General features: G+C 41.1%; 1 protein-coding gene and 1 pseudogene across 1 annotated transcript; both read left to right on the top strand.

Annotated features, from left to right (window-relative positions):
• Positions 1-220: 220 nt before the first annotated feature.
• C13H6orf163 (chromosome 13 C6orf163 homolog) lies at positions 221-21,515 on the top strand. The gene is made up of 5 exons (XM_067702629.1): positions 221-1,367; positions 6,705-6,799; positions 8,240-8,347; positions 13,167-13,369; positions 19,546-21,515. The coding sequence occupies exons 1-5, from the start codon at positions 1,220-1,222 to the stop codon at positions 19,979-19,981; spliced, it is 990 nt and encodes a 329-aa protein (XP_067558730.1). The 5' UTR covers positions 221-1,219; the 3' UTR covers positions 19,982-21,515.
• LOC137204757 (density-regulated protein pseudogene) lies at positions 1,383-4,162 on the top strand (annotated as a pseudogene).
• Positions 21,516-21,821: the final 306 nt, after the last annotated feature.

The following is a 21,821-nucleotide window of genomic DNA, read 5'->3' as shown; positions in this document are numbered from 1 at the left end:
TTGTGATATTTCCCAGTTTTATTGCCATGGCACAAAAACATATTTATAGATAACCTGAAAAAAATTAAACTCCCTCCTTTTCTGGCCTAAAAAATCACTTCTTTTTTTTAAATTTTTTTTTGGTACGCGGGCCTCTCCCGCTGCCGAGCACAGGCTGTGGACGCGCAGGCTCAGCAGCCATGGCTCACGGGCCCAGCCGCTCTGCGGCATGTGGGATCTTCCCGGACCGGGGCACGAACCTGTGTCCCCTGAGTCGGCAGGCGGACTCTCAACCGCTGTGCCACCAGGGAAGCCCCAAAAGTCAATTCTTTAAAACAAACCATTTAACAGAAAGTATAGCAGGCTGAATAATACTCCTTTTCCCCCAGCTACCCCAGAGATGTTTGGATACTAATCCCTAGAACCTGTGAATATGTTCCATTATATGGCAGAAGGGTCTTGACAGATGTGATTAAGTTCAGGATTTTGAGATGGGGAAATTATCCTTTATTATCTGGGTGGACTTGATAGAATCACAGAAGTCCTTATAAGAGGGAGGCAGATGATCAGAGGAAGAAGCAATGTCACCCTGCAAACAGGAAGAGAAAAGGCTATATTGATGTGAGTCCATGGGCCAAGGAATGTGGGTGGCCTCTGGAAGCTGGAAAAGGCAAGGAAACAGATTCTCCCCTAAAGCCTCCAGAAGGACCAGTGCTGCTAACATCTTAATTTTAGCCCCATAAGACTCATTTTGGACTTCTGACCTCCGGAAGTGCAAGAGAATAAATTTGTGTGGTTTTAAGCTACTAAATATGTGGTAATTTGTTACAACCCCAGAAGGAAACTAATACAGAAGGTATCTGGGAAATGAACAGCTGTACCATGTTCCCTTTAGTCATTATTTCTAGTCGCTTTTATGAGCAAAGCTTGTCTTACCTAGCAACAGTTGCTAAGTAAGTTAACAGTTTAATCTAGAGTCTAGGAGGGAGCAACTGCTTAAATCTTCCCAAATCCAGTGCCCAGACGTTATAATGGCAGAGGCTTTCATTACCATTCTTTACCATTAGGCACATAACCACTACCTAATCATGGCAAATCATTTAATCCTTGCAGGCCTCTAGCATTATCTTCAAACCTTGAACCTCTTCCAGCTTTCTCAAACATCTAGCTTTTCTTAAAATTACTTTTTCTGATCCTAAAAGAGTGTTTTGGCTGTACGTAGTAAAAGACAAATTTAATTATGATCAGAAATCCGAATTACACAAACTTTGTTTGCTGTGCTGTATGTAATAAGATAATTCCACCAGCCCCCTTTGGGAAAATCTTCAAACAGATCCATGAGTACAAGCCATTTAAGACACGCTTTTACACTCACAAAGATATACTGGGTAAGTGACTTTGCTGTTTCTCTTTGTTCTAATGTTTCATAGCATTATATGACATTCTTCCTGATGTGTAGACTTCGATCAGCCCTCCTGATCAAAGTTGCTTGTCCTGCAGGGGTGTCTGTTTGGCATGAGAAGAATGTGGGTTGAAATCCAGTTCTCCACTTCCCAGTTGTGTGCCTTGACAGTATGCTTAGTCTCTCAGTCTGTCTCCTTATATGTAAATAGGTATGTTAATACTTATCTTGCAGATTTGTCTTGAGGCTTTAATGAAATATTTGTACCTATTCTAAAGTCTGGCACATAATAGTAACTGAGAGTTCTTTTTGCCCTTCCTCATAATTGGGCACCTTCCATACACATAGGAGAGGCAATATCTCTAAGTAATACCTTAATACATGGGTGAAAGAAACTATATTTTTTTAATACATCTTTATTGGAGTATAATGCTTCACAATGGTGTGTTAGTTCCTGCTGTATAACAAAGTGAATCAGCTGTACGTATACTTATATCCCCATATCCCCTCCCTCTTGGCGTCTCCCTTCCACCCTCCCTATCCCACCCCTCTAGGTGGTCACAAAGCACCGAACTGACCTCCCTGTGCTATGCGGCTGCTTCCCACTTGTTATCTATTTTACATTTGGTAGTATATATATGTCCATCCCACTCTCTCACCTCCTCCCAGCTTACCCTTCCCCCTCCCCGCCCTCAAGTCCATTCTCTATGTCTGCGTCTTTATTCCTGTCCTGCCACTAGGTTCATCAGAACCATTTTTTTTTAGATTCCATATATATGCGTTCGCATATGGTAAAACTATATTAGTAGCTGGTGACATAAAAGTAGGTAGATCTGGGTAACAGAATATGTACTATATATACACTTCTTTTTCTTCCTCTTTTAAATCCTTTTGTATTTTTAAAAAATTTTTATTGAAATATAGTTGATTTACCATGTTTCAGGTATATAGCAAAGTGATTCATTATATATATATAAATATAAAAATTTATATAAATATTTTAAATTTTTATATAAAATATTTTATATAAAATATATATAAAATATATATTCTTTTATATAAATATATGTTCTTTTTCAGCTTGTTTTCCATCATAGGTTATTACAAGATACTGAGTATAATTCCTTGTGCTATACAGTAGGTCCTTGTTTATCTATTTTATATATAGTAGTGTGTATCTGTTAATCCCAAATTCCCAATTTATCCCTCCCCCCCATATATACACTTCTAGTAAGCAAATCAAGTTGTAATTACAGGTTTCCTTCTCTCCTCATCTCCGTCAGATTTTTCAGTCTGACTTTAAGCCTTAAAAGTGTTTTCCTAAGAACTCTCAAAATACTTCTCATATCCTCTCTTCCTTAATATGTTAAATTAGTGGTGATTAAATTTCACTCCTGATCTTTGAACATGTAAGAAGCTAGAGAATGGACGGTGTTTTGAAAAAGCTAAAATGTAGCGGGAGATCAAATTAGGATCATCCTCTAAAAATATCAATACCAAAACTGATAACTGCTTTTAACTTTTAGTAACTGTTTAGTATGACTTATTAATTATTATTTCTATAATGATTTGACCTTTTACACCCAGAGCAGTGGATATCTATTCTTAATATGCTTTTATTGGTTGATTCCTTATGCCTCCTAGGATATTTGAATCCAAACATTAAGTGAATAAATTAAAGCATGTTGAAATGTCTGTATAAATGCTAATGGGTATTGCATAGGGTAGTTCTCAACCCTGGCAGTGTCCTACAGAACTTTTAAATCCAAACACAGACTCATTGGATTTAATACTGTTACCGAGCTCTTGGGCGGCTCTGGCCGGGGAAGAGGAGTCTCATGTGTCACTTCAGCTGGTGGTAGTGGCGAGCGTGGAGATGGCGGAGACTGTGCGACCACCAGGGTTTTGAAATGGCTGCTGACATTTCTGAATCCGGTGGGCATGATTGCAAAGGAGACCCGAGGAGCAATACCAAGTTAGATGCAGCTTACCCACTTGGAATCCTTTACTGGGGAGTCTATTCATTACCAACAGAGTACTGTGAATATATGTCTGATGTTGCTAAATGTCGACAATGGTTAGAGAAGAATTTTTCAGATGAGTTTGCAAAACTTACTGTAGAAAATTCACCCGAATGAGAAGCTGGAACAAGAATTGAGGGTCAAGGAACAGCAGGGGAAGAGGAAGAGAAGAAAAAACAAAAGAGGTGGAAGGGGTCAAACAAAACAAAAAAAGAAGACTGTACTACAAAAGGTTACGATAGCCAAAATTCCCAGAGCAAAGAAGAAATATGTAACAAGAGTGTGTGGCCTTGCAACTTTTGAAATCGATCTTGAAGAAGCACAAAGGATTTTTGCTCAGAAATTCTCCTGAGTGCCTCAGTAATAGGGGAGGATGAAATCAGCATTCAGGGAGACTTTACAGATGACATAAGTGATGGCATTCAGGAAAAATGGCCAGAAGTGGATGATAATAGCATTGAAGATCGTGGAGAAGTGAAGAAGCAATTTTGAAAATTTGTCTGTATTTAATGATCTGAACTGATTGTTGATATGGCCAAAGGGAAAGAGGTCTTTAAAAAAAAAAAATTATATATATATATATATATATATATATATATTTATCCTACAGTAAAACTGTAGCCTACCCTCACCCCTGGCATTTTCACTGTTCTGTACAAGGCTGCTTTTTTTTTTTTTTTATTGCCAAAGTCTAATAAACAGGAGAGGGTGTCATGCTTATGCATGAAATAGAATTTAGTCAAATAAAAAATTTTGGTCATTTGGTACTGACGTTTTCTTTTTAACTTTTTTTTTTTTTTTTTTTTTTTTTTTTGCGGTACGCGGGCCCCTCACTGCTGTGGCTTCTCCCGCTGCGGAGCACAGGCTCCGGACGCATAGGCCCAGCGGCCATGGCTCACGGACCCAGCCGCTCTGCGGCATGTGGGATCTTCCCGGACCGGGACATGAACCCGTGTCCCCTGCATCGGGGGGACATTTTTGAAAAAACGACTTTCTGTGGAAAGCTTTTCTGTTGATTATTTTTAAATAATCATGATTTAATCAAATCTTGATTTTTTTGTTGTTAAGCTGAGTGATATTTTGAAGAATTTGAATTTGGCTTCATCACCAGTGATAACTGTCTCCTTGCTCCTTTGGTATGATAGTTTTGAGATGCTTGAGCATCTCATGGATCTGTAGTTGAATTTGCTTCACTGTTACCAGCCAAGTTCACTTTGTGGGCCTATTAACATATTGTTGGTAATAGTTGTTCAAGCTGTTCTGGAGATTATTTGGTAAAGTATATTAAAAGCCTTAAAACCATCTGCACTGTTTGACCCACTTTTTTTTGCGGTACGCGGGCCTCTCACTGTTGTGGCCTCTCCCGTTGCGGAGCACAGGCTCTGGACGCGCAGGCTCAGCGGCCATGGCTCATGGACGCGGCATGTGGGATACTCCCAGACCGGGGCACAAACCCGCGTCCCCTGCATCGGCAGGCGGACTCCCAACCACTGCGCCACCAGGGAAGCCTATGACCCACTTCTTGACATTATCCTAAAGATATAATGTCTGGCTTAAAGCTATGGTTGAGGGTGCTCTTCAAAGTGCTATTCATGATGTAAAAAAATTACAAATGATAAAGATGAACAGTTGGGAAATAGTTAAAGAAATGATGGTTTGTCATATGGTAGAATATTTGCATATATTTTAAAATATTTTCTAGGAATACTCGGAAAGTTTGATAATGTTAAATAGGAGGTCAGACCCTCAAATCCATTTTATACATTATTTTCATTGTTTTGAGTGGATAGGCATTCAGAGAAGCTGAGTTCTTTTTCTGGCTATAAATTTATGTGAGTAAAATTCTGCTAACTATTTGAAAATAATATACACCATTGCTCAATATAGTCTGGGAAATAGCAATTGAAATTTGTTTTCCTTACAAGAGAAACAGTGATAATGAATCTTAATGAGTACATTAAATGAATTTAAAATCTGTTTTTATAAAGGTCTTAAGTCAGGTGCTACAAACTGAAAAGAAGACTCACTGTATTTTAAATTGCTATACACACCTTTAAGAAAGTTAGAACTCATTGTTTATTGTCATGCAAATTGCAATATTAAGTGAATTAGTGGGTTTTAAAATAATTGAAATCTTAGTATGTATAATAAAGATACATTATCTTTAATCTTTAATATAAATTAAGAAAGTGAAATTCTGCATTAACTGTGAATTTATCTGATAAAGCAAATTTACCCATTAAAAAAAAAAAATACTGTTACCGAGTCCAAACCTGTTCTGCTCACCATACTACAGGCCCGTAAATCAAGTGACTCAGGGCAAGGAATAACGACTTTATTTGGAAAGCCAGCAGACCCAGAAGATTGCAGACTAACGTCCTAGAGAACCATGGTACCCCATTCAGAAATCAGGCTTCTTTTATATTAAAAGGGGCGGTGGGGGGTGGCTGGTTGTTGCAGACTTCTTGGTGCAGGAATCCTTTGTTCTTGCAGCTGTCTGGGTAGGTCAGGTCATGATGTTACTGTAACCTCCAACAAGACAAATTTTATTCTCTGTTCTGCAACTTTTTATCTCTATATGAATGGGGAAGTGTTAACACCTTTAAAGGTCAGAACCTTGAGAATGGGCTATCCTGTAAATTTCAGGCTATAGGCAACATTCTTAACTCTAAGCAAAACAATAGAATACAAAGGTTAAAGTAAAAGAAACAGATCTAATATGGAGTCAGATTTGTTCTTCCCTATTACAATACTAATCCAACACAGACCCGGTAAATTAGAACCTTCAGAATCGGCCCTCAGCTTGTGGGGTTTTCTTTTAAGTTTTAAAATATTTTTTACATATTTTATTAGTTTTTTATTTGGAAATAGTTGAAGACTGATAAGTTTTAAAAATAGAACAGAGAGTTCCCATCCAGCTTCTCTCATTGATGCCTTACATAATGCTGCTACACTGTCAAAACCAGGAAATTGGTGTTGGATCAATACTGTTAATTCAGGTGCAGACCTTACATGTACTTTTTTTCTTTGGTGTGTAGTTTTATTTTACTTTTTTTTTTACTTTTTATTTTACTTCCCCAGTTGCCTCCCTGTGGAGTGGGTCTGATACACAGTGCTGTGAGTTCCCTCTTAATCAGTTAGAAAAGAACTTACCCCTTTCATGGGTATCTTTAAAGACTGACATTTCCTGAAAGGATATATTTCTTAGATAACTCTAATAAATAACTCGATAACAGTGAAAAGGAAAGCCAAGAAACAGTCTGTGGATATTTGTGATTTCTTTTTTCTCTTCAAACACACAGATATTGGGACAGATATTCTGAATAAAGGAGAGCAGTTTCAAGAAGCTTTACTCAAAGAACGTATTGCAAAAGCAGAAGCTGCCGTATGGGCTAAGGTAAAGGAAGTTGGAAATCAACCTGAATGCATCTTTGTGGTTCTTTCACGTTTTGGATTTGTATGAAAGAGTGGAGTCAGGCAGAACCGACTTGAATGCTGGCGTCTGTGGGACCAGGGTAGCAAGTTCTTCAATTCCGTAGTCTTGGCGTCTTCAAATGTAAAAGAGGAACAGTAATACTCACTCTGTAGGATTATTGAGAGAGTTCAATGAAATAATGTGCCCGGCACACAGTAGGTGCTCAGTAAGAAGTAGAAATCATCAGGAGCTTCCTTCTGTCTAAATTGCCCCTCTGTGTGGATGACTTCTGCCTGCTCCCTTTATTCTCATGGGATTAAAACCTTTTTAAAAAGACATTCTTGTTGTAGTTGTTTATTATTGCTTAATATTTAATATATAGTAGATCATTCGTTTGTGCAGTGTGTAATGCCCCTAAGTGCCTGTTTTTTCCAAATGCTGCGTCATAGCTGACTCTCCTTTTCACCCCCTCTCCCAGCACCCCTTCGCTCCAAAGTCCTTGACACCTTGTCCATGCGACTGCCGAGGGCCGTGGAGGCAATTTGAGGGTCTTGGGGCTCACGGTCAGATCCCAGACACTTCAGCAAAGCAGAATCTCAATCCTCCAGCTCCCACTTCTTCCAGTTAGAGAGAAAATGCCATACGTGACTTCCTAAAGAAAACTAGCGCTCCTTGAGAGCAGGACAACCCACAGTGCTAGAACATTATTTCTCGGTTTCTCTATAAAGTAAACATCATAGCAAAGAGTGTTGGAATTGCCCAGCATTAGTCCCAGCAAAAGCTTGGTATTAAAGTACTTCGAAAGTATAAAATGCTCCAGTGCAAAGGGTAATAGAAATAAAAATCTTACTAGATATGTATCCTTATCAATAATAATAAAATTTAAATTGATTGTGAGCCATTAATTAACTACCCTAACACAAGAGAATGCTTTTGTGAATAATGTACAATTTAAATATAAGTATTACAATATACAATTTAAATATAACTAATGTTCTGGGCATTCTCTTGAAATAAAATAATGAAACCTCTTCCTGAAGACCCTGATGCAGGGGATCTGGGATGGTACTCAGCCTCCCTTCTCAGTAATTTCAGGCTTTGTGCATTTTTCCACTTCTCTGTATTTTCCAGATTTTCTGCGATGAGCATACATGACTTTGATAGTCAATCAAGCAAGAAATAAAGTGCCAAAGAAAAAAGACAACCCAGCAGGCTGCAGTAAAGCTCTCCTTAGCAATTCCTGAAACAGTGATTTTAGCCACGGTTTGGGCCGTGTTAGGGCATCTCTGGCTGAGGCCTAGTTTGCTATGGGAGGTTTGAGATGGGAACAGAGCCAGTAGTCAGGGGCCCCAGGGTGGTTGCTAGTTTTCATTAAACATGAAAACCTGATACATATTAATAAATAAATGAACTCTTTCAAAGGCAGATGAACGCCAAAGAGAAGCAGTGAAGAAAGCCCTTGAAGAAGCAAATGACATGCACAAAATGAAAATCCAGATTCTGAAAGAGGAACATCAAAAAGATTTACAGGTTTTTATAGTGGCTTGTTTGTTGTCTTTTTAGCGGTACTTTAGTGAAAAGCTCTGGCGTGTTCCATGGAGGTTGGTTGGGAGGCCCAGGATTTTCACAGAAGATATGCTGGACTCCATGGCAACAGTGATGCATGGGTGCAAGAGAATCCCTTTGGCATAATGAAGCATAATGAATGGCCTTTGATATAATGAACCCAAACCTTTATGGGGTTAAGGTATGAAGGAGGCACCCCTGCCTGCACTCTACATCCCTTGCCACTGGCTCTCTTTCCTCCTCTCAGTGCCCTTCTCCTGGACCCTCAAACCTGTATGCACCACACTCTTTCCCACCTTGGGGACTTTGCCAGAATGTTCTTCCTGCACTTCATCAGACATCACTGGTCAAGGGAGACCTTACCTGATCAGCTCTGTCCTGCTACCCATACACTGTCCTGGTCACTCCGCCCTCTTTAACAGCATCACCACCTAGCACTGGTGTAAGTAAATAGATTGGAGGATTGATTACTTGTTGAATATGTGATCGCCATCTGCCTGCAGCCTTCATAAGGGTGTGTCTGCCTCACTACCACCCTTGTCCCGGTGCCAGGACGGTGCCTTGACTTTGTAAGTGTGAAAACGGGCTGAACAGAGGAAGCAGGCACTTCTCTCCCTTCTCCTGAGCTCTCTGATTGCATCCTTTTTCCTAAGTTTGCGTTTACCGCAATGCCAAGAGGGACCTCTGTTTCTCAGGTATTTCCTGCAGGACCAGAGGTCACACAATAAGGGGAACTCTTTCCAGCCTGTAACTTGTTCCAGTACACGACTCTGGGTAGTCAGTAAACTGTCCAGGCAGAGACCCAGGGGTTCCTCACACAGTTCAGTCCCAAACTCTGCTCAAAGGAAAAAACAGAACTATTTTCACATGTGGGTCACAGGAGGGACAGAACAGGGCACGATGCAGGTGTAATGATTCCTGGGCAGAGGCTGGAGGGAAAGTGGCAGAAGTGTGGACCCAGGTTTGGCCTAATTCAATAAGAACATAACGAATAAACAGTTCAGGGACCATGGGCCCTTTTGTCTCTCGTTTCGGCCGTGAGCACCTGCCATGTGTCAGCTCTGTACCAGGTGAGATTAAATAGACTGTCCTCAGAAAACTTTCTGGCAGGAAAGGGAGCTCCACCCCAGGGCTCCTAAGGGACGGTTGACCCTCCCTGCTTGGCTCCAGTGGCCATCCCTGATTTCACTCCGAAACAGGAGGAGCGTTTATAGCATGTCCAGATAGACCTGCTGCTCAGCTAGCTGGGACTGGAATGGCCACACTGGTTCTTGAATAGTGAAATACTCCTCTATCAATTGGTAAATCACCACTCCCCGGGCCCCTAACACCTTCACCACCCTGGACCTCCCGCAGCCCAGCAATTTGAAGGGGCAACCGTTTCCATGGGTGTGGGCCTCTAGGACCCTGTCCTGTGCTGCAGCCAGAGGATCCACATTTTAAATATCCCTCCTGGCATTAGGGTGTGATGAGGCAAGGGTAGCTTAGAAGTGATGCCTGTTGCAAGGAGCCTGCCTCCTAGTCTTGCTCTAGGTAGTTTGATTGTACCACATATAGTCTTTGTGTTGAGTTGATGCACTTAGTGTTAAAATAGAAGAAGTCCTAAAAAAGTTTAAAGAGGGAGGTTGACCTTTCCAAATTATTCTAAAAAAGTCTCAGGGGCTTTTTTTTTTATTATTATTATGATGAATGAGTGATTTGTCTAAGAGGGATGTGGAGGGTTGTTTCAGCTGTAGGGTCCTCAGACAGACATCGCTATTGCTCCTCAGGGGGTGTCTCTGAACCACCTCCTTAGAGCCTACTTACCTGCAGATTCCTGGGCTCCACCTGACCTACAGAGTCATTGGCAGCGTATTTACCCAGCAGCCCATGTGGTTCTCACATATATTAAAGTTGGATATAAACACATATAAAGTCACACATATTCTCTCATATTAAAGTTTGAGATTACCCGTATAGAGAGCAGAAAACCAAATTCTTCTAGAACCAAACAGCATTACATTCTGGGACGTAGGAATCACCAGGTATTGCTCTTCTGTGATGTTAAGAATTTGGGTGTCAGATGCTTGCTGTTAAATAAAATTTCCAGGTCTTGTCCAATGGATAGATAGGATTTTGAAAAGGTGCTAATATTATCTTATTCAAATACAATAATATTAAAAAGTAAATAATAAAATGGAAGCTAAGGGAAAATGAGAGTAGGAAATAGAATGAAGTCAGGTGTGAATCCGAAACTTAGAAATGTCTGTATGCCACGAGGTCCTGTGCAGTTACCATAGCTGGCCCTTGAGCTTTCTGACAGTCAATGCACAGAGGAAAGTGCTATGAATCACCATGTCCATGAGGTAAAAACAAATCCGGTACTCAGATGGCCCAGATCTTCCTCCATGTGATACCTGAGAGAAACTTCTCATGAGGGAGGCATTGTGTAATAAAGGAAGGTCTGTCAAACATCTGCACAGTGAAGAGCATGGATTTCATGAGGCTGTCTCTTATCTCCAGGTGGAGGCTGATCACTCAAAATGCATTTCAGTAAAAGTAATTTAACTGGAAGGCTTTCCATTGAGTAAGAACACCGCCAAACAGTAGGTCATTGAATTATTTTTTCGTAGCTTTAAATAGGTATTGGACATGCTGTATGAGGCAGTAAAATGATTTTGATTTTATTAAACCATTACATAAAAGAGGGACAGGGTTTAATTCTCTGAATCCTTGTTCAGAACCCAGTCAAAATAAAGGGCTGGTGTGTCATTTTTAAATTCTATGATTCAAATAGAAATGTATTATGATAATACTTCATCTATCTAAGGTTCAACCATTCAGCAATCTCAGTTACTGAAACTGTACTTGAAAACCCAGAAATAGTCCCTAAGAAGTTGAAATATCCCGTAAGGCGTTAAACAACGGCCTCTGACTACAAGATAGAGACTCAGGCTTATTACCTGTAGCAGAACCTTCCATTCCCTGCTCAGTGATTGTCTCTGGGAGACAGGGAGGAGGAGGGAGGGAGGAACCTCACTGTCTTATAAGCCCGGATGGCGTTTCTGGAAGGAAAATAAACTGATGAATCTCTGGAAAGACCCCAGCATCACAGCCAGCAATGAAACGAGTAGCTGGTGGGCGAGAATCCTGCTTTTGTTCCTAGTTCTTCCACTGACTCACTCTGTGAAATAACTTAGTTTCTTTTGTTTTTATTCTTTTTTTTTTTTTCCGGTACGCGGGCCTCTCAACTGTTGTGGCCTCTCCCGTTGCGGAGCACAGGCTCCGGATGCACAGGCCCAGCGGCCATGGCTCACGGGCCCAGCCGCTCCGTGGCATGTGGGATCTTCCCGGACCGGGACACGAACCCGCGTCCCCCGCATCAGCAGGCGGACTCCCAACCACTGCGCCACCAGGGAAGCCCCTATTCTCTTTTTTTTTTTTTAATTTTGTTTAATATTGGAGCAGAGTTGATTTATAATGTTGTGTTAGTTTCAGGTATACAACAAAGTGATTCAGTTATACATGTTTCTGTACTTTATGAAATCCTTTTCCCATTTAGGTTATCACAGAATATTGAGCACCTTTATTTCTTTATGTTCTCTCTTATCTCTGAAACAGATACAAACTGACCTTTAAATGAAAGTTTTGAAACTCCTGGATGGAATTAATTGCCCCTCCTTTCTGGCATGTGTTTCTGTTAAACCACTGGTTGCAGGATGGGGTCTGGGTCTCCTCTGCTAGGCAGTGAGTCCCGAGGAGGATTCCAGCCTCCTTCTGTCTGTAGCATCGGTCCTAGCACTGTGCCTGTCACACTGTGCTGTCAGTGGACATTTCCAGGGATACAGGGTTTTCCTTGGGAGCCTGTTTCCCTCAGGTCCTGGTTTGGCAAGTGCCTCCTCTTTTTACTCGGCTGAAGGCTCCACAGGTCCTTCTACCTTGGCGCAGTGGAGCCCTTGCTCCCGTCCCCTTTGTGAACGAGGAAGAGCCCCTCAGCTCGAATGAGCTGGAATGCTCCAGAACGACAGTGGGGACTGGCAGGCAGCTTCCTGTGACTGCGGTCGTGTGCGGTGCTTGCTGCCCGGGCCTCAGGTGTCCTCCTACCCGGGAGACTCTCATAGTCATTATTTCTGCCATTTTCCAGGACTGACTTCCTAAAGCAGTATCATGTTCTGTATTTCTAATCATGGATAAAGGTAATAGGACATTATAGAATATTTGGACAATCAAGAAAAAATACCTGTGACCCAATTACTTTTCTTTTTGCAATTCCTTTCCAATATTATCTATATACGTATTTTATGCTAGTTTGTGCATTTCTGATTTTACTTAACATCATTATAAATGAAACTTTTCCATATAGTATACACTCTTCTTTATTTTTTCCTTTTAATAGCCATGTAATATTCCATGGTATGGATATACCATTCCAGTTTTTTTTCTTTTTCCATTTTTTCTTCTGTATTCCTTTACTTTTTTAAAAAAATATTTTTTTATTGAATGAAAGATTTTAAATTCTATGGTGCTTTACAATATTCAGAAGTTTCACACACATGATTTCATACAAGCCCATAATCCCCTTTTTTTCCCCACCCCCTGTATTGCCCCTCCCCCTTCCCTCTCCCCACTGGTAAACATTAGTTAGATCTATATCTGTGAGTCTGCTTCTTTTTTAAATACACTCTTCTTTTAAATCATTAGGCTTAACTGGTGTACATTCCATCGGGCAGATGAATTATGATTTGAATAACGTTTTTAAACATCAAAGCTGTAACACCTAAACCTAGTTTTTCTGTTGCTTAAGGAAATGGTATCTAAGACCAAGATGGAGTTGCATCAAAACATGGAGCAAGAACTGCAGCGAGAACGCCTGGCTGCCGAGCAACGCATGGTCCGCAAGATCCAGAGGATCATGATGGAGTGCCACCAGGAGAAAGTCCAGGCTGTGGAGGAAGCCCGGGCCCAGGAGAGGCACATAGCCCAGGAGGAGATCCAGGCCCAGAGAAGGTACTCCAGGGGGCACCCCTGCAAATCAGTGTCTTACTCTGTCAGAATCAACTTGGAGAAAGGGATAAGGTTGAAGCACATAGGTGGATATTTCCCAGATTTTGCGTTTTTACATTTTTTTTTAAATTTACTTATTTTTTATTTTTATTTTTGGCTGCATTGTGTCTCTGTTGCTGTGCACGGGCTTTCTCTGGTTGCGGTGAGCAGGGGCTACTCTTTAATGCGGCGCGCGGGCTTCTCATTGCAGTGGCTTCTCTTGTTGTGGAGCACGGGCTCTAGGCGCATGGGCTTCAGTAGTTGTGGTTTGCAGACTCTAGAGCGCAGGCTCAGTAGTTGTGGCACACGGGCTTAGTTGCTCCACGGCATGTGGGATCTTCCTGGGCCAGGGATCGAACCCGTGTCCCCTGCATTGGCAGGTGGATTCTTAACCACTGCACCACCAAGGAAGCCCTGTTTTTACATTTTTATTATGGAATATATCAAACATAGAGAACAATATATAGTGTATTGTAGAATATGTGTGTGTGTGTGTGGTTTAAAGAAAAATAACACGAATACTCAAGGGCCTACCAGCCATCTGAAGGGATTAAAAAGTCCCATGTTCTTCCTCAACCTCATTTCCTTCCTTTCCCCCCTCTCGCGAGATAACTACTGTTGTAAAAATTGTGTTTTTCATTCTATATCTCCAGTTTTAGGGACGGAGAGGAATCAAGAAATACTTTTCCACAGACACATATAAGTCAGTCTTCACATTCTCTAGCCCATACCATACACTACTGTGGATGGGTTACTTTTGGTCTTTTTCTTATTACACAAGTCATAATGCTGTAAACAAAGTTGACCTTATGGAAATATAGAGAGCAAAAATTGCAAAGTCCCAACTCACTGCTTCCTACCCCGTCCCTGTCCCCCAGAGACGATCATTTTAAAGAACGGGGTCTGTATCCTTCTGTGCCCTTTTGATGTATTTACAGCCTTATATATGTGCATAATCTGAAATAATTTTTACATAAATTGGATCATATATATATGTGTGAAAAATACCAAAGGAACCATTTTATAATATGTAATGAACATTTGATGGAATTGGCCAGTTTGAACAGGACAGCAATCCGGAGCCCTAGTGGCCAAGAGAGAACCTCGGTCTCCAGGTGTTCAGCAACCTGACCAAGCTCATGTAGCTGAAGCAGCAGGACCAAAACTGAAACCTTTGTATTCCATCTCCTGGGCTAGGACTTGTCTCTTGCTTTGCTGCTTGAGTTAACAGATCTGTTTGTATATAATTAATGGGTAAAATCGTCCTTGTTAGAACTGTTTAGAATAGGGCCAAAGGTAAAATTCTGTAGGGGGTGCAGATAAATAGGAATGAAGGCTGCAGCCGCGGCTTCTTCGGTGGTCCCCGCTTCTTGCACAGGCTGTAAGTCACTGTGAGGCAGAGGAGGAAGAGGAAAGAGGATTTCAGGAGAAAGTTAGAGAAGGTGGTTACTCCTGAGTGAGTTGTGGTCCAAAGCAGTGGAAGGTGGCTCTCCTCTCCCTCTGCTTCCCACCCTCCATCTGCAGGAGCTCTGTCCATCCTGAAGAAGCCTCTGGGTCCTCTCTTCACACACACCGGCAGCTTCCTGCTTCCTCCTTCCCTCTTTCGCTTTTGTCCCCCTTTGGCTCTTTTCTCTGTTAGGTTCAACAGCCACCTTTCATTAAGCCAGTTGACTAAGATTAGGGAACTGCCATGCCTGTTATTTTAAGTATATCCATCTAGAATGTCCATTTTGTTATTGATGTGTTCCAGGTGCCTGGCAGAGAACCTCGCGCATGGTGGGTGTTCTTTAAATAGTTATCAGAGGTTCAAGCTTGTTCCAGTCAGCTGAACCCACTTTGCAGCACACCAGGTCTTATTTCGAGACATTGCTAGATTCCAGCGTTCTTTAGAGCATTTGCAGAAATTAATATATGGAGAAGGGCCACTGTTGAGAATTCCACTGTGGATCTCTTACTTGGCTATAAACTTTCACTCAAGACTTCAGAATACTTACATATTGTGACAAATTTGTTAAATGCTCAGAAAACTTTCTTTGTGGGTTGAGGTGATTGAGTTCTAAACAGATTATCTAGGAGACACTGTACTCTTTCTCTTAAAGGTAAAAAAAAAAAGAAAAAAGAAATAAACATCTTGCTCGGAAAAGTTCTAAGTATTTACTTGCCCAAGGCAAAGGCATGACTGAAATGACTGCTCAGGAATGTGTGTGGTGATGGCTGTAATTCCTGGTGACAGCTGCCCTTTATTCCACACTAGAACATGCAAGGCCCTTTGTATGCTTCTCGTTGAATCCTCATATCCCTTCCTGGGGGATTCAGTCATCTTTCGTATCTTCAGATGAACACGCTGAGTCTTAGAGAGAGACTAAGCAACTGCCCAAGGTCACCTGGAGAAGATACAAACCCTGGTGTGTATGATACCGAAGTTTGTGACCTTGCCTTACGCCACCCTGCTCACTTCACCAGAGTTCATCAAGTGCCTTCTGGGGCTGTGGTTCTGAGCTCGGGCACTGAGGAATAAGGCTCTTGCCTCAACATTATGTGAAGTAAGTAAAGCATAGCTGTCCCCTTTGAGCAAGGCTAGAGGGACTTGTGCAAAGAACACATGGGTGCTGGAGGAGTTCTCGGTCCTGGAAAGATCAAGCAAAGAGTGTGTGGGCTGTGGTGAGGCGGGTTTCTTGGAGGAAGTTAGTCTTGGTTTGGGCCCTAGAGAGAAGGGAGGAGGTCCCATTTGTGAAGGACTGAAAAGAGTGGGGACAGCATGAGCAAACACATGGAGGGGAAGGTGGGGAGTTTAACGAGGCGGAGCTAAGGGAAGTTGGGAGCATTAATACCCCAGAGATAGAAACGCGCTGCTGAAGGTTGGACTCTGGAGATGCCTCCTCTCCTCCCCGCCCCGTCTGATGTCTGCAGCCCCAGCATGGGTAGCACTAATCCTCCTGCAGACCAGGTGCAATAGGTTCCCAGCGTCTCAGGTGGAACATCAGAATATATTTTCCTTATAAGGACACTGGTTATGGCTAATTAAAATAGTGCTAAGAGCCCTGTAGTTCAAGTGAAATAGCTCATTGTGGGCTCACCTGGCAAATGATCTGCTACGTTCAGTGTTTCTCCAAACATTGGATGCACAAATGAATTTTGCAAACAGATCCCTGCGTAACTTAGGAATTGCCTATGGAGAAATGAAGTGTTGGTTTTTGCTGTACCAACACTGGGAAAATAACTGGCGAAAGTTGGAAAGGACATTTAAAAAAATATCAGATCCCTTTAAGCGAGAACAGATTTTGGTAGTAAGGAGTTTAAAGGGGGCTGTCATGGAGGGTGGGAGCTGGTGTCATCTAAGGTACAGTTTGAGCAGATGTACCTGAGATCAGCTCTGGTGGAGCTTTTTAGTCAGCCTCTTAGATGGACACCACCTCTGTGTGGGTCCAGAGAAAGCCAGGCTGACCTAGTAGGAAGCTCACACCTGCTTGTGATGGAGCCGTGGTTCTGGAGAAGGGGTGTAACTTCCTCCTTGGGGATTTGGGGCCGGCTCAAGGAAATGCCTTCCAGTGCCTTCTGATCTAAGCCCCATGGGCTCTGATCATCATCTCCACAATCTCACCAACATCCTAAAGTTATAAATCATCAGCCTGAATCCTTTTGTGTAGACGCACCTTCTGAACACTATCTATGCCTCTATTGTCCTGTGACCTGGGCTGAGAATCAGGAAGTTGGTTTTGATTCCTCTTCTTTCTGTAGCCCCTAAATCCTAGCAATAATGGATTCTGGCACTTGTGACTTTGTAATATTTCTTGGATTTCCCCCTTTCTCTCCTTCTTCCTATCCCTTTCTCTTTCATCATTAATTTAGATCATTGTACACTCAGAATGTTACAAACTAGTACAAATTGGTCTCTCTACTTCACCCAACTCGGATTCAGTTTACCTGATATTATCAGAATAACAATTCTAAAATGTTATTTTCAGTGTGTTGCCCTCCTGATAAGAAATGTATAGTGATCTCTTATGCTATTGAAGCAGGCAATGTGTTCTACCGAAGGGCGGGAACTCTCCAATTTGCTGCATTGTGTCACATTGAACAATAACTATCTCCCCAAGCCTCACTTTCTTCACCTGTTACACGGGAATAATAAGAGATAATAAATACAAATAGAACCGGCTTCAGTGGGTGAAAATTAAATGAGATATAGTGCATGTAAATTGCTTAGCACAGTCCCTGGGACACAGTAAGTACTCAATAAATGGTGACCCTTTTTATTAATAACGGATATAGCCTAGTTGGTGGGAGAGGGAATGAGAAAAATAGCATAGCAGCTGGAGGCTCAGGACAAATGATGTTTACCTCCAGATTGGGAAAATCTGTCAGGTTTGACAGTCAAGTAGAAAGAATCAGAGACAATGAGAAAACTGCACCTTGGAGGGTAGAAGCTGGGGTAAGTCTTGGAAGGACTGTATTAGACTAGGAGGCAGAGAGGGGAGGGTTTTTATTAACAACATAAATACTCGAATTCAACATTTGTAGGTTTTTTAATCCTCAAATCTTTAGAGGTTCTATTCCAACTAGGTATCAGGAGATATCCACAGAAGTGTATCTCAGTGGCTAAGAGATTTGCCCTGAACCCAGACTGCCTGGGTTGTAGCACTTGTTTTGCCACTTTTTCTAATTAAGTGAAATTGAGCAAGTTGCTTGACCTCTCTGAGCCACAGTTCCTCATCTATAAAATAGGCCTCATAGACTGAACTGCCTCATAGACTTGTTTGAGTAATCCTTGAGTTAATATATTAACCATTGAGTTACTATTGAGTTTATAGTTGGCTGCTATAAATTCTATATAATTGTATACATTATAACCAGAGGCCTATGAATTCATTCAGCAGTGGTTCTCAAAGTATGGGCCCAGACCCTTTCAGCAGGTCCCCAAGGTCAAAGCTATTTTCTTAATAATACTAAGATGTGATTTGCCTTTTCACTCTATCTCATGAGTATGTAGTGGTGTTTTCCAGGGTTTTATGTGTGATTTCTCAACAGATTGAAATGAAACGAAAATCTAGCTTTTTTTTCTATTAAGCCAGACAGTAAAGAGTTTTGCCACAAATATAAAATGATGCCACTTTTCTCACCAAAAGTTTTTTATTTTTTTAAATTTTTATTATTTATTTATTTTTTAATTTTTGGCTGTGTTGGGTCTTCGTTTCTGTGCAAGGGCTTTCTCTAGTTGTGGCGAGCGGGGGCCACTCTTCATTGCGGTGCACGGGCCTCTCACTGTCGTGGCCTCTCTTGTTGCGGAGCACAGGCTCCAGACGCGCAGGCTCAGTAGTTGTGGCTCACGGGCTTAGTTGCTCCGCGGCATGTGGGATCTTCCCAGACCAGGGCTCGAACCCATGTCTCCGGCATTAGCAGGCAGATTCCCAACCACTGTGCCACCAGGGAAGCCCTCACCAAAAGTTTTTTGATTTAGAAAAAATATTTTTCCTACGAGGTAAGTGTTTTATGTTAATGTTTAATGGATTTATCGATACTTCACATGAATTTATAAATGTTTGTTAAATGTCTGACATTTAACTTTTAAAACTGTTAGGGTCACTAGATATAACCCATATGAACAAAAGTTCTTTGAGTTTCTTGGTCATTTTAAGACTGAAAAGTGATCTTGAGACCAAAAAGTTTGAGACTTCTGTCTTAGAGTATTGCTCAGATAGAATCAAGAATAGGGCTAAACTCACCCTGTGAGACAGTTTCCTCCCCTCTGGCTAAAGGTGAGTAGCTGGGTTGATATATAGAAATACTTTCTCTAGGGGTTTGGAAATCTGAGGCTATTTCTTCATTTGTTTTTAGATCTCTGCATTCATATTTTTCTGACTACAGTGGACTCGAGTCCCTAAAGTTAGCGTTAGACGCTAGACTAGTGGCCTCGCCCTAGCCCACAGTGGGGAAATCAATGTGCACCTTCCCTGCTCTGAAAAATATTTTTTTATTGTTAACATCTAATCAAAGCTCATCTCTACCAGCCTGTCTCAGACTGGTGACTCATGTAAACCATGAAAGCCTTTCTCCTACATCTGCGGTGAAAGACAAAATCTTTTTTTTTTTGTGGCTAATCCATCTAACTATTAATATTCAACCCTTGTTCCTTTCTGTAGAAAGGCCATGGAGGAACTTTTGAGAGCTGGTGTCACAGTTATGAAGGATCAAGAGAACAATGTGAGCCAACTGATAAAGGAAAAAGAACATAAAATGAGCGTCTACTATTGCATGGCTCAGAAACAGAAGCAAGAAGAGGTTCAGAAAGTGCTTCAAGAAGCGGAGAAAACACATCAGGCCACGCTTAGAAATGTGATGGACAAACTGCTTAACACTCAGCGGGAGCTGCTGTCTATGGCGAAGCAACTGGAAATCATGACAAATTGGAAAGATTTCCTGGAGGAGGAGTTACAGGAAACCAGGGTAGCGTTTCAAAAATACATCAATTATACGTTTCCGCAGCTCTCACCGGGACATGCAGATTTTATTCTGCCAGAAAGAAAGAAAATGCCTTCCGGTCTTATTACTCTGGAGAGCCAAGCAACTCTTGATTAGAAGTCTTCATCTGAAATGGCACTACAAAAGACATTGTTCTAAAGACTAAATAAATCCACTCAAAAACCATTTATTGATCCCCGGTTATGTGCAGCGGACTAGTGAGCTGTGAGCATTTTGATGGAAAACCAAAATATGCAAAAGCACATTCCAGGCTACGATGAGGTTCCAAGTCTGATGGAGGAGAGATAACAGTGAGAGGGGTCAAAACTGACTAGGAGGGAAAAAGATTTCTTGGAAGAAGTCTAAACATACTTCTGTATCTGGCTTTACTCACGTTTACATCAGACATTTAACTATTTTAGTATTTGTTGCAGTTAAAAAACAGTAAAGGGACATGTTCTTAGATGGTTTCCGTTGTGGAGAGGTGTGTCTAGTAATCCAGTATGTCTAGTAATCTAGTCTAAAGATTATTATTTTGTGAACTGCAATAGCTTTGTAGGAAAAAAAAAGCAGTGTTTCTCAGATTCAATAGGATAAAACTTAAATTCTGGGAAGCCTATATAAAATAATTCAGAAAGGACTCTCTTATATTTGCCATTTGTGAAAGAAAAATATGTCTTTAGAGGTCAGATTCCTTGCCTCAGGGATGGGAAGTCCCCTTATGTTTATACCCAAGCCCAGGAGTGCTTGGAACTCATCTCCTTTAGGTCAAAATGCAGAAAAGCATTCTGTACCGCAATGCTCAGGACCAACAAATGTCAACATCTACTGAATTAAACTGGAAGAAAACCCAAGCCATAAAGACTGCTCCAAAAAAATCTATCCACTTTAATGTAGCATCCTTAAATTATTAATCACCAACTTATATTGGTGGCTTTAAAATTAAGTACCTGGAAAGCCGTTTTCAGTAAATTAAAAAGTGCTATCGTCAAGCAGGCCTTAGGTGGGTTTGTTTACATTGACTGGTCTGGGATTTCCTAATGATAAAAGTAGTGATGTGTTTACAACTGCATAATGGACTACACTCTCCTAGTGCTTAGCTTCCTGATTCTGCAGGACTACTGCGGTCCATACTAATCGATTGCCTAGGGGCTGGAAGTCAGAACATTTATACAGTACTTTACACTGCCTTTTCCAGCACGTTCTTCTCATAGCAGTCAATGGGATAGGCAGGACAGGGGTGGTGGTTAGCCCATTTTGACAAATGATAACATGAAAACTACTATGTACGTATTTACATGCGTGAAGTACTTTTTTTAAGTTGAAGTATAGTTGATTTACAATATTGTGTTAGTTTCAGGTATACAGCAAAGTGATTCAGTTATATATATATATTTTTTCAGATTATTTTCCATTATAGGTTTTTACAAGATATTGAATACAGTTCCCTGAGCTATATGGTAATTCCTTATTGTTTATTTTATATACAGTAGTGTGTATATGTTAATCCCATACTCCTAATTTATCCCTCCCCCCACCTCTTTCCCCTTTGGTAACCATAAGTTTGTTTTCTATGTGAGTCTGTTTCTGTTTTGTATATAGCTTCATTTGTATTATTTTTTAGATTCCACATATAAGTGATATCATATAATATTTGTCTTTCTCTGTCTGACTTACTTCACTCAGTGTGATATTCTCTAGGTCCATCCATGTTGCTGCAAATGGCAATATTTCATTCTTTTTATGGCTGAGTAATATTCCATTGTGTATATACCACATCTTCTTAAACCAATTGTCTGTTGATGGGCACCTGGGTTGTTTCCATGTCTTGGCTATTGTAAATAGTGCTGCAGTGAACATTGGGATGCATGTATCTTTTCAAATTAGGCTTTTCATCTTTTCCAGTTATATGCCCAGGAGTGGAATTGCTGGATCATATGGTGATTGTATTTTTAGT

Source organism: Pseudorca crassidens, chromosome 13 (genome assembly GCF_039906515.1).
Source record: "Pseudorca crassidens isolate mPseCra1 chromosome 13, mPseCra1.hap1, whole genome shotgun sequence".
Lineage (NCBI taxonomy): Eukaryota > Metazoa > Chordata > Mammalia > Artiodactyla > Delphinidae > Pseudorca > Pseudorca crassidens.
The sequence above is the reverse complement of the archived record's forward strand: the minus strand, read 5'-3'. Positions and strand labels throughout refer to the sequence as shown.

Coding starts and splice junctions, on each gene's coding strand:
- C13H6orf163 (XM_067702629.1), top strand. CDS start 1,220: ATGATCAGAAATCCGAATTACACAAACTTTGTTTGCTGTGCTGTATGT. Junction 1,368..6,704: donor CACTCACAAAGATATACTGG/GTAAGTGACTTT, acceptor TCAAACACACAG/ATATTGGGACAGATATTCTG. Junction 13,370..19,545: donor GAGATCCAGGCCCAGAGAAG/GTACTCCAGGGG, acceptor TCCTTTCTGTAG/AAAGGCCATGGAGGAACTTT.